This window comes from Gymnoscopelus braueri (genome assembly GCF_963280865.1).
Source record: "Gymnoscopelus braueri genome assembly, chromosome: 6".
Taxonomy (NCBI): domain Eukaryota; kingdom Metazoa; phylum Chordata; class Actinopteri; order Myctophiformes; family Myctophidae; genus Gymnoscopelus; species Gymnoscopelus braueri.
In genome coordinates this window covers 30,099,518-30,112,817 of record NC_137607.1, presented here as the reverse complement: position 1 = coordinate 30,112,817, position 13,300 = coordinate 30,099,518, and the positions used below count along the sequence as shown (strand labels likewise).

At 41.7% G+C, this 13,300-nt stretch overlaps 1 protein-coding gene across 2 annotated transcripts in view; it reads right to left on the bottom strand.

The window, feature by feature from the left end:
• Positions 1-8,436: 8,436 nt before the first annotated feature.
• Positions 8,437-13,300, bottom strand: part of adcy1a (adenylate cyclase 1a) — a gene marked incomplete at both ends in the record, with an annotated part of 51,148 nt that continues 46,284 nt past the window's right edge. For both annotated transcript variants that reach the window (XM_080431086.1, XM_080431087.1), the window contains 2 exons: positions 8,437-8,796; positions 11,196-11,320. In XM_080431086.1, coding sequence (XP_080287212.1) covers positions 8,437-8,796; positions 11,196-11,320 — 485 coding nt within the window. The remainder of the gene's footprint in view (positions 8,797-11,195; positions 11,321-13,300) is intronic.

Sequence of the window (13,300 nt, the reverse complement as noted above, 5' to 3'; positions counted from 1 at the left end):
AATAAAAAAACAAAAAAATTAATTAGATGAAAATATTAGGGAGGGACTAGTGGAGAAGAGATCCAGTAGAACTAAGACAAGTCATTTTATGCTTGGCTGCGCGTGGGTGCCACATTCCAGAAATAGCTGATCTACGCGTTGCAGACACTTTGTGAGCTTGTAGATCGTCTATTTTCGGCACACAGCCAAATATAAATCAGGCATTACGACGCAAGGCCATCAAGGCCTGCCAAAAGAAAATTTTGACGAATAACTGTAGCTTTAGTTCACTCAAGTCAACTAAAACTAGACTAAAGGCAAAACATTTCAGATGACTAAAATATAACTAAAACTAAATGGAATTTTATTCAAAAGACTGATTAAAACTAAACAAAAATGTATAAATGCCTAATCCCAACCCCCTAATTCTGAAAATATAATAATAACACAAAAACACATTTTATTGTGATTTTTTGAAATTCTACTATACATACTATACATGTGTTGGCCCTCACAGGTATAGTAATACAAGAACACACACACACCCACCCATACACACACACACACACACACATGCACGCATACTGTACGCACACACACGCACGCAGGGTCATAAACATGTTCATGTACACACAGTCTTGGGCAACGCTCTGTGTTGTTCCTCCCACGCTCCAGTGTCCAGGCTCCTGCAACATTTACAGTAAAGGGATGTTATGACACAGTGGCGGGGGGTGGGTGGGTGGGGTAGGGTAGGGGGGGGCAGTAAAAGTCTCATTAACCCGCTTCACGCTGTGTCCTGTTCGGCTACATCACTGCCCCCAATTTAACCCCCCCCCCCCACCACACTCACTCTCTATATCTCTTGCTGTCTCTGACTCAGGCTTGTTGACAACCACCCCCCCCCCCCCCCCCCCACAATAAATGAGGCCTGAAAATGTCCCCACCACCACCACCCCCCGTTTCCGGCCGCTTATCTCTGAGTGCGTAAGTGTTTATTCTGGCACTCCTGGCTTGGTTGTTTACCGGCCTGTTTGATCACATCCGCTGCGCGGGCTCGGCAGGTGGTGAACACCCCCCCCCCCCCCCCCCGCCACAAAGCGCGCAGGGGTGATCAACAGGGAATAGAGAGTGTGGATTGTGTTGTACACTTTGCACTGATTGCAAAGTGATTGTGTGTGTGTGTGTGTGTGTGCGTGCGTGCGTGCGTGTGTGTGTGTGTGCGCGTGTGTGTGTGTGTGTGTGTGTGTGCGCGGGCACATGTGTGTGTGTGGGGCCCATAAACAAGGAAGGGCCTCACGGCCATCATTAACCCTGCAGCAAACTTATAGGAACGTGACGTCTTGGCTGCCACGGGGCATGGCCACGTTTACGTTGCCACGGCGACCAGTCACTCTGCGTACACCAGCAGGCACATGCATGCACTTACTCACCAACTACCACTTACTATACACACACACGCACGCACGCGCGCACACACACACACACGCACATGAAGAGATCATTCAACCCTCTGATGAATGGTTGGAAGTGGGCTCTTTCTGTGACAGGACTGTGACAGTCACATAGTCACACTGGGGTGCGCACAACAGTAGACGTGAAAACGACGCCATAAAGTGTGAAATTCCCCTTTAACTGCCATTCGTAGAGTCTACTCCCTACACTCACTGTATGAGTTTTCAGATTCACTTTATTCAGATTCGGATTCACTTTATTGTCACAGTAGATGTTACTGTAGGTAACCAGTGCATCTCTGCGTCTCTGTCGAGTGGAAACCTATATGTCCATGTTTTCAGGATTCAAATAAATAAATAGCAGTAGCAGATTTACAAGCTAAAAACGCGTCGCTTTGCGCCGTGTTTCAAGCTTTTGATACTTTTGTGTGACGCTGTAGTATGATCAAGTAGGGCATTATTATTATTAATTCACGAAAAAACACAAAAAGTAAAAAATATGTCGATAAGAGGTTTCTGCCCGACAGCAACGGCTGGCGGACCACCACCACTATGAATCAGACATAACCATAGATACCAAATATGGTGAGTGTCATGCTGACATCAGACTCAAAAAAATCTTATATGGGTAGAACTATCTGTCCATTATGTGCAGTTAGTTCCTTGTGTGTTGTCTTCCCTGTGCATGTGGTGTGTGTGTGAGGTGTGTGTGTGACGCGTGTGTGCGTGCGTGCGTGCGTAATTGAGAAGTGATGAGTGGCTGATTGACTACCAGCTGATGTGAGTGGCGACTGAGTGGTGTCTGAATGTGAGTGGTTGGCTACTATAGGTGGACCCTGCTGATGATTGGCTCCTGTGACCAGGCTGTGATCTATAAAGCTGGCTGTCACAAACTTTAGGGTATCTCTACTCCTGACTAGCCTCCAGACTCGCTTGTACCTTATGTGTAGATTTGCCATGGGGTAAAGTTCGCATCACTGACTTCATATCAGCATTATGTCTGTATTATGGTCATTATCATGGTCAGTATCATGTCTGTATCATGTCAGTATCATGGCCAGTATCATCATGTCTTTATCATGTCAGTATCCATGGTTAGTATTATGTCAGTATAATGTCAGTATAATTGTACAGAGATCTCCATATATGGGCACAAAAGGGTTTCATTCATCCAAATAATGCTGCTGCTGATGATGAACACCTATTGGCGCATGTATCCCCACTCCCCTGGGTGCCTCTGATGCGCCCATATATGGGCATATCAGTCAGATCGGCATGTGAGGGCCACATAACGGGCCAAACCTCTAGTGCGAAACACCTACGCTCAGAAACTCTACTACTACAATAAAAACACGACACAACCTTAAACCAGCTAAAAACTAACTAACCTCACTCAACTAAATTAACATGGTGGATTTTACAATGTAGAATGTGGTCCCCGAGATATCAAATTACGATCTGTGTCCGTGAAATAAAAAAAAGGTTAAATACCACTGCTGCAGGCTGTCTCATCTCAACTCTGACGTCCAACAAACAACGAGCATAACTTATTTGTTCTTTTGAATTTAGACCTTTTTGGTTGTGGCAATTTGTGAAGCACTTAATAGGATTAATTTGTTTTCACGCATCATAGTGATGTCACTAGAACTAGAACTCTCCCCTTCCTGTTCTAGTTTTCTAATCTAGTTCACAGTGTACGTCAGCCAGTGAACCGCCTCTTTGAACAACAACGCTGGACTCTGGCTGAAATTGACCCAATGTTGTTACAAGCCTCTTACGTTAGCTACGTTGTTATTCTGCACCATTACATAACTTTATGGCCGAGTTTGCTGACCCTCTCCGCGTGAACTAACTTGACCTGCTTTCGTTCCCCCCGCAAGCAGTCTGTTTGTGTGTTTTTGTGTGTATGTGTGTGCACCCATGTGCGCAAGTACTGTACTGTATATGTTGAGAGCACGCACGCACGCACACACACACACACGCACACACACACACACACACACACACACACACACACACACACACACACACACACACACACACACACACACACACACACACACACACACAACGTCTCTGTTGGCCTTTATTTTGTAATCGTGGTACATCAGCGTCATAGCGGTGTAAACACTTAGTAGAAAATAGTGTCTTAATAAAATGTACATTTGATAATAAACAAAATGACATTCACATAAAATATCTCAATAAATGCATCTTCAACAAATCAAAAGTCAACAATTATGTAATCATTTTTAATATATTTTTGAAAAAAGGATTTTACGGTGCACAGGGATAGTTAGTAATACTTACATGTAACAATTCAAACCCGTATTGTACAGTATGAAAATATCTAATTCACAGGAAAAATATTGTACTTAACCCCTTTTCGGTCCACCATTACCAGCAAGGGTATAAAAATCCTCAATTTTACCTCTTAGAAACTGAAAATATGCATCTGGACCAGAAGCTACAATAGATTTCTTAATAGTCATTATTAAGAGTCACCTCAACATATTTCAATACTGTACACTCAAATAAAACTTTCCAAAAGCGACATTTGCCATCATTTGAATTACAAAACTCGTATGCATGTCAACAGCTTCAACAATAAAAATACAAGCATTTGTCATTATAGGCGAAAAATGTCAAAAGTTTTCCAAACTTTTCAACGTTTTCAGAATTTTCAAAAAATAGCACATAGCAGATCTACAAGCTCGCAGTGCATTGTGAGCTTGTAGATCAGTCATTTCGTCTCTGTCGGGTGGAAAGCTCATATGTCCAGAAACCAAAACTTTTCAGGATTCAAATTCAAAAGTAGCAAAAGAACTGTAGCAGATCTACAAGCTCAATTGTATATCTGCTACTTTTGCTACTTTAGTGTGACGCTGTAATATGATCCAGTAGGGAATTCATTTACGAAAAAACACAAAAAGTGAAAATATGGAGATCAGAGGTTTCTGCCCGACAGCAACGATTCACTATTTGTCATACGACAAAATCAACGATGACTGCAGCCATGCATTTCAGCCGGGGTTACAGCTAAACACTAAGGTTTGATATGTTTATGAAAATAGGTTGGCACGTTTGAAAAACCAGCTACCTGTTGTCCGGACTGTTGGGGGGGGGGGGGGGGGGTTCAGGAGGGGCAAAGAATCCCTGCAGCACAGGCTTCCATCTATCCTGAAAACATCCACAAAAGGAATCCCACTGGCCAGCAGCACGCAAAGCTCATAGAGAAGGTCACAGGTCAAAAAAGCACTTTACATTCAAGAGGGGCGACACAATTTAAATCATGCACAGGAAATGGATCGATGGAAGTTAAAGGAAGACTTCACCCATTTCCAACCTCATCTTCATATAATTGGTCCGACTCCTCACTAATGCTCAGTATAAGACCATTTCTGTCTACTCACTCTGTGTCTCAGAGGAGGGCTGTGGACAGTTCAGAAACCCTACTAGTGACATCATCGATGGGGAATCCATGGCAGCTAATATAAACTACATGCTTTCTATTCCTGGAAAGTGAGCATGCTGTAATAGAAGCCATTGTTCTTGCGTTAATAAAAATTCAAAGTTTGGAATTGTGTTTGAAAAAAATAAGAATAAAAAAGCCTAATGATGATGTCACTGGTAGGCGGGTTTCTGAACTGTCCACAGCCCTCCTATGAGACACAAAGTGAGAAGAAAACAATTGTACCATTTCATTATGAGCATTAGTTAGGACCAATTCTATGAAGATACGTTGAAAATGGGTAAAGTCGTCCCTTACACTCAGAGTGCGATTAGTTTCGCAAAATGGACGACTGAAATGTAAAACAGACACACTGTTCTCTACAGAGGTGGGTAGAGTAGCCAAAAACTGTACTCAAGTACAAATATGTTACTTTTACTTTTACATTATAATTTGGCCCAAATGTAAAGGTGTAAAAGTAACATTCTTTCTTCACAAATATACTCCAGTAAAATAAAAAAGCTCAAAACTCATATATGTACAATTTATTCAAAAAATTACTTTAGTAATATATAAACTCAAAAAAGTATATAAACTCAATTCTACCCACCTCTGCTTCTCTATGACCTCTTGCAAACCTACTCTGAAATTGCTGTCTGATGAGTGGCTGCATAATCTTTTTCAATCGAACCCAGTTGCGTTTTCCCCCCCGGATGCGTTAAAACTGATTGACCGATAAAACACTGCATGTAAGGGCCTTTAATATCACTGTGTGAAATGTGTGTTCTGTGTACTCAAAACACAAACACCAGTTCTAAAAAATATATTTTTGGGGCGAATTAATCTAATGGAAAAATAAATAAAAAATCCTGATGTGAAATGACCGTAAGTTTGTTGACAGTTAGTGTTTGAACCACTTCATGCATGGCTAGCAACCAAAAACAATGCTACAGGTGAGAAATGGCTGTTAGTAACATGGTGTGATTGCCATGAAATAAAAATACATTTGTATTTTACATGAATAAATCCAACACGGAGGTTTGGGCGTTTCTCGATAAACAGCATAGTACTCCCGTCCTTTCACCAAAGCAGCTTTCCATAAAGGGTTTCATAAAAATAGAAGTTATATAAACAGAATATTTCAACCATAGAAAATATTTCTTGATAAAGAAGCAGGCAGAAAAGGTTTCATTTACATGTGTCATAAAGAGGGAACCACACTCACACAAACACACAAAATAAATGTTGTAAGTCATGCTTCAGCTGCACAGAGATATAGATATAAGTGTGTGGCTAGTACACAGTATATATACTGTAGGCTACATACAACTATCATGTCATAAACATGGGCTTCAGCAGGCTACTGCATGCAGGGGCGGCTTGGGTTTAAAGGTGGCGTAAGTTAAGTTTTCTCTTTCTTTTTTTTAAAAGCTCTACATATTCCGATCATCATTGCTGGCTTTGCTTGCAGTAACAGGGGTCTCTCTCCAGCTCTTATAGTAAAGTGGTCGAGATGCTAATTTTATCCAATGAGGAGAGAGAACTCATGCAGATACAGGATAAACAAGTGAACTGAATTGGAACTGGGGAAACAAAAAATAGCAGACAAAATTGGAACTGGAACACTGTAAAACTAAAAGCTGATAAATGGTCTTTGTGAGGTTCTCTCTCTTGATTGGATAAAATTGGTGTCCCAACCTGAAAATGTATGTTATGGTCATAAAAGAGCTGGAGAGACAGGGAGACCCCTGTTACACATTATAGCAATGATTACTACCAGAATACAGAGCTATTTAACACTTATTTTAACAAAGAAACATCACTCACACCCCCTTTAAGCCTGATGTATTCTTAGTTGTCGCCCCCAACACGTCGCAGCGCGGTGCGTTGTGAGCTTGTACATCGGATATTTTTGGTGCGCGATGCACAACTAAGTATAACTCAGGCTTTATTGCTACACTTTGACTAGGATCAAGGAAGAGTCTGGAAGTCAAGCATCAGTGACAGAACACGTTGACAGAAATGCAGCTGTGGCGTCATGCACTTAAAGACACTGAGTGCGCCTGGCCTGGGCGGACATGCGCTCAGGGAGTCGAGAAGAGTGTCACCTGGGACGTGCAGTTATTTGAGGGTTGACACGAAACGGCAGGTGCTGAGAAAGCTGATCGAAGGCAGTGTCCCGTTGTGAAGGCAAGTTGGTATTTCTAACTTGCTTTTTACAATTAACCACTTTCAACCTGGCATCCCTGTTTTGGGCATACAATTATCTAGGCAACATTTTTGGAAAAAAATAAAATAAAAAAATGTTGATGCTTTTTTTTGTTGTTGCAAAAACAGCATTTTTTTTTGCTATTCGAGTATTCGACCATAAGTAGTAGTACATAGCGTAAGTATATGGTTAACGCACTCTGCTGTCAGATTCAAATGACACAATGACTCATTGGAGTCGACGGATTCATGTCCGCCAATTTGTGTCGATATGCGATAAATCAATAAGTTGATCCAAAAGGCAATGTAACACTGCTAAGGCAGCAGCACTGGTTTGGTTTTAATACTAAGGAGAGGGGTCAATAAAGTATTCCCCACAGACATGTCATGTTTCATTATAATGTAGTCGTGGATATATGTAGAGGAGGGTGGGAGGGGTAGGGCTGGGCGATGAGAACATTTTTGACCAAATACCTCAATATCAATATGGTGACGATAATATCAATTGCTTTTTAAATTTGTCAAAAATGTTCAAAAGTAGCAGAACTACAAGCTTGCGCCTGCACTTGCAGTTTGTCTATTCTCGCAATTGAACATTCACATTTGTGAACATTTTTGAAAGCATAAAACAGGGCTTAAGTGGTTAAAACCAGCAAAAGACAACACTTATGCCACATCACGATATTACATCCAAACTCCCAGACAATGTCTAGTCTCATATCACGATATCGATATAATATTGATATATTGCCCAGCCCTGGAGGGGGTTCTAACCTGAAGTCCTGGACACATCCTTGGTCATTGATTGGTTACAGATCATCATGGCAAATACAAATGCTGATTTTCAGTGGCATCCTGTGGTGTGAAAACAAACAGCCAAACAGGGGCTGGAATGCGTTGAAGGAGGCCAGGTCATCCTCAGCCTCCCATAGTGGTCGTACAACCAGTTTATAAGACGCCGTCGTTTTGCTGATCGGTCCGTCTCATCTGCATGTGCTCCCACACGACTACGATAAAAATGCCGCCACCCTTGGAGTGAATCGACACTCCACAAGACGCAGTTCAATTAGAACGGCGCAACAATTCCTCTTTACTCCCCGTTCCCCTTCTTGTATCCATCTCTCATCGTCTCTTCTCGCCGCTATTTCTATCCCTCTGTGGGTTACACCCCCCGCCCCCGCCCCACACACACACACACACACCTCTGCTCTCACTTTCTCACCGTTGAGGGTTCCACTGTCACCATGGAGACAGTGTAAAATGCGTGTATGTGTGTGTGTGTGTGTGTGTGTGTGTGTGTGTGTGCGTGAGTGAGTGTGTGTGTGTGTGTGTGTGTGTGTGTGTCAATCACACCATTGCCGTGGGCACCGTAGAGGGCAGGTATCTGGTGGTGGTGGTGCTGGTGGAGGCGGTGGATTTGGCCAGGCCGGGGCTGGCTGTCCTGACCGTGGCGTAGGTGGTCACAGGGTGGGCGGGGCTCAACCTCGTGCACACGTTGGCGGGGTTGGCAAAGTGACTCGGCCAGCGCTCGGCGGCGGTCCTGGGCTGCTGCTGCTGTTGCTGCTGGCTCTGCCACGACGGCCTCCTGACCTGGCTCCGGCCCTCCAGGAAGTAGGTGAGCATTTGACCTTTGCCTTTGACACTGACCTGGCCACGGCACACGAAGTGGTAGTGGTCACTGATGATGCGGTGCACTTCCTCCGTCACCTGGAAATGAGTGATACCAAAGTATACATTTACTCAAGTACTGTACTTATAATGTACAATTTTGAGGTAGGCCTACTTTTACTTTACTTGAGTATTACTCGATACGTTATACTTCTACTCCACTACATGTCAGAGGCAAATATGGAACTTTTGACACCACTATGATTATTTGACAACTTTAGTTACAAAGCATACTTTGTACATTAACCGATTAAGCCCTATATTTTATACTTTGTCTAGTCAAAAATGGCTGATCTACAAGATCACAATGTGTCACTATGCAATGCGTTATGAGCTTGTAGACCTGCTTTTATTTAAAAAAAATCACACCCTGTGTGAAGAGAATGGTGCCTTTCATGAGTTCATTTCATTAAGCTATTATTAGCCTAAGGGTCCTTTCACACGGCAAGCGGCCAACGCGCCTATGTAATTCATTTTCAATGAGAGGCGGGCGATTATTTGGGACGAGCGGAGAAGTTGAGGGGCGGCGAGGCAGGCGGGCGCGGCCCCGTGAAATTACCGCGCGCGTGCTCGTTTGTGCACGCGCGGGCGGCAATAGCTGGATTGTGATGAGTTTTTCTTTTCACCGCACCGCGCAGGAGGAAAAAAAACAACAATGATCGCGGCGCGATCACCGCTGATCCGAGCGGTACCGCCCGCGTGAACCGCTTGCCGTGTGTTACGACCTTAAGACTGCTTTAAAATAACTTTATATTGGCAGAAACATCTTTTAAATATTTTAACTCACTTAAGTTACTTTTAAGTACTTAAAGTACGCTTACTCAAATTGTAGATCGGTCTTTTGTGTGCGTGTGTGTGCGTGCGTGCGTGTGAATGTGCGTGTGAATGTGCGTGTGCAAGTACTTTTACTCAATTTAGTAACTTTCAAGTGCTTTGACTGAAATTAGTTACTTTTTACAGACTTTGATGACTTTAAAGTATTTTTACTAATTTTTTGTACTTTAAAATGTTTTTACTGACTTTTACGTGTTTTTACTCATTTTAGTATTTTTACTCATTTTAGTATTTTTACTCAGTTTAGGAACTTTAAAGTATTTTTACTCATATTTAAGTATTTTTACTCATTTTAAGTATTTTTACTCAAAAGTATGTGTGTGTGTGTGTGTGTGTGTGTATGTGTGTGTGTGTGTGTGTGTGTGTGTGTGTGTGTGTGTGTGTGTGTGTGTGTGTGTGTGTGTGTTGTACTCCTGTTTGTGTATATTTAGTGTAACTGGTTGCATCTTTGTGTTGCAATCAGCCGCAGCTGTTGAGGCCAGACACAAACATGTTGAGGCCGTCCGCAAACATACGGACGGACACACAGACAAAGTCAGTCATTGGAGTGGCTAGCACCACTCAAAAATACGAATTGACACATTTTGGCCAGGAACTGTGTCACAATGATAACAATCTTTTCAAGGTTCTAAAGATAAAATACCATGACCAAGTTGCTTGTTTTAGAAGAGAATGCACTTAATACTTCTGGTGATTAGTAGTTTCGTTCCCTACCTATGTTGAATGCACTTATTGTAAGTCGCTTTGGATAAAAGCGTCTGCTAAATGACCGTAACGTAATGTAATGACATTTAGTTATTTATATCAAAGCTGCACTAAGTAACTTTCGTCTTCTACACCGGTTTCCTGTGCAAGTGCTGAAAGTTTTACCATTGAGCTAATAGGGCCTGCCTGGTGTCTAGGTGAGACATGACCTTTGACACGATCTAAATGTCTCAATACAAGAGCAGGGAGACCAAATACAACCACCCCAATTGAATAAGTTATATTGTATTAACATACTCTACCATACAGATTGGCCAAAATTACATTTTACTCATTTAAAAAAAGTTACATAGTGCTGATTGTATGTTATATTATCATAAGAATCTTAGTATTTTACCAATTATTTAGAGGCCGCTATCGACACTTCTGGCTGTAGTTCTTTTCTCAGTGTGAGATGCGTGTTGATTTTGACAGCAAATTTTGATTCGGTTTTAGTCAATAGTCTTTTGAATAAAATTCCATTTAGTGTTAGTCATATTTGAGTCACCTGAAATGTTTTAGTTTTTGTCTAGTTTTAGTCGACTAAATATCATAAGATTATAGTCGACTAAATCTACAGTTGATTTAGTCGACTAAAACGTATTTTGGCGGTCCTTGATGGCGTCGTAATGGCTGATTTTACACGAGGTTGCATGCTGAAGGTCTACAAGCGATCTACAAGCTCACAACGTGTCGCAGCACCCACGTGCAACCAAACATAAAATGACTTGTCTTTTAGTTCTACTGGATCTCTTCTCCACTAGTCCCTCCCTAACATTTTAGTCTAGTTTTTAGACGAACATTTTTCATCATAGTTTTAGTCGACGAAATCAACACTGCTGGGAACGAGGTCAGCGTACCTGTATCTTGCCAGCCACTCCAGTGCTGTCCATCCTGCTGGCTACGTTCACTGTGTTGCCCCAGATGTCATACTGAGGCCTCCTGGCTCCAATCACCCCCGCCACCACTGGACCAACGTTGATACCTGCAGTAGCAACACACAGTGCAGAGGTTCTCAACATTTTCAGGCCATTGTAGGAGTTGAGGCATTACATTTAGTTTGACTCGGTTCCACAGATAAATATTGTGAAAATAGCAGATTATTTGACCAATGTTTGACCAGTTTTCATAGTACAGTTTGTTGATTAATTTTGATACATACAATACATTTGAACACACCGTTATTGTTTTTTTTAATGTACTGGATATTTTTTATTTTTTGATAGTGTACAGTACATAGACAATAAATGGGGAGAGATAAAAGGTGGTATGACACGCAGCAAGGGTCATCGGGATCGGGACTCGAACCCGCGACACACTGTCAGGCTGCAATAGCGCCTAGTTACCCGGACCACTAGGCCAGCGGTCCAGGCCGTGCTGATTATTTCTTAACGCCTACACAGTATATGGACATCTCTCATGTCATTTAAGGTGAACATTATAAAGCCATAGAGGAGTATGGGGCAAGTCGAGCCACTGGGTAAGATGAGCCAAATTATAGGTTTACAGTCAGCCATATGATGGATGGCATCATATAGTGTATATAGTGAATGAACTACAGCCAACATTGTGCCAAGTGAAGTGATTTTATTGAGCTCTTTATGTGTGTGAGAGAGAGTAGATAATTGTAAGGCGGTACCACACATCAGGTAGTGTTTGTGCTAGTTATAACTTGTGGTGGTGCTGGTGGACGCCGTAGGTCTGTTTTGGCCATTCTGCATAATGAATACTTTTTACTTTTGGTACTTTAAGTACATTTTGATACCAATACTTTTGTACTTTTACTCAAGTAAATTTTTAATTCCGGACTTTTTTTTTGCATTGCAGTATTGATACTTTGAAAAAAGAAAAGGATAACTTTTTCCACCACTGATGTTGACCTTCTGACCTGGCTTTGGCCCTCGGGGAAGTAAGTGAGCATTTTGATTGAACTACAGCCAAAATGGTGTTATTGCCAAGTCAAGTGATTTTATTGAGCTCTTGCTGTGTTTGAGGGGAAGTGGATAATTGGAAGTTGGTATCGCACACCAGGTAGTGTTTATGCTAGTTACAGGGTTAGAGATCAGCTGTGATATTTGCTCTGTCTTGCACTTGCCATGTACCATTTATTTGTTCAGATTGTGGCTATGGGGTAAGATGAGTAACTGCATTTGGGTAAGTGGAGCCTATAATAAAGGCAACTCATCTATTTACATGCATACAGTGCTATTTTAAGAAAATCAAGGAAAAAAAGAGAAAAAAAAGAAACTAGAAGATTATGCGGCATAAGCCCTATTCGCACAGGATTAGTATTATGTGGTAATTTAGAAATTACCCCCTGACGTCTGTGTTTTTTTAAGGGCTTGTTTTTAGGGCTTATGCTTCAATGTGGGTCTCAGACTTCATGTGACCAGCCTGCAACATCAGGCATCTATGACGTCAGTATCTATGACGTATAACCGGCATAAAATACTTGTGTGCATTATGATGCATTATACATGTGATTGTGATGCATTATCCCATTAAAACCGGGAAAGCATCTGTGTGTGTCATTTTTTTTTTTTGCGTTGGCTATTCAAAAATAGCAGATATACAAGCTCGCAGCACGTCACTTCATTGACCATCTGCCATTTTTTAAACATTTTTGAAAAATCGCGAAAGTGTGAGAACTACTGATTTAGACCCGACCTATTGACCCATTAATAGGTCGGGTCTATTAATGGGTTAATAGACCCGCCCTTTCACCCATTAAGACCGGGAAAGCATCTGCCATTTTAGATTTTAACCACTTTAACCATTATCTTATACTTTGGCTATTCAAAAATAGCAGATATACAAGCTCATAGCACGGCACGAGCTTGTAGATCTGCTATTTCTTGAAAAATCGTGAAAGTTTTGTACAAATCTTTGAATATATACGTACTTGTTAAAGCGAACATTTGTAACTCAAATCTTTGCTCCATGGAACAAAATATTTTTACAAATG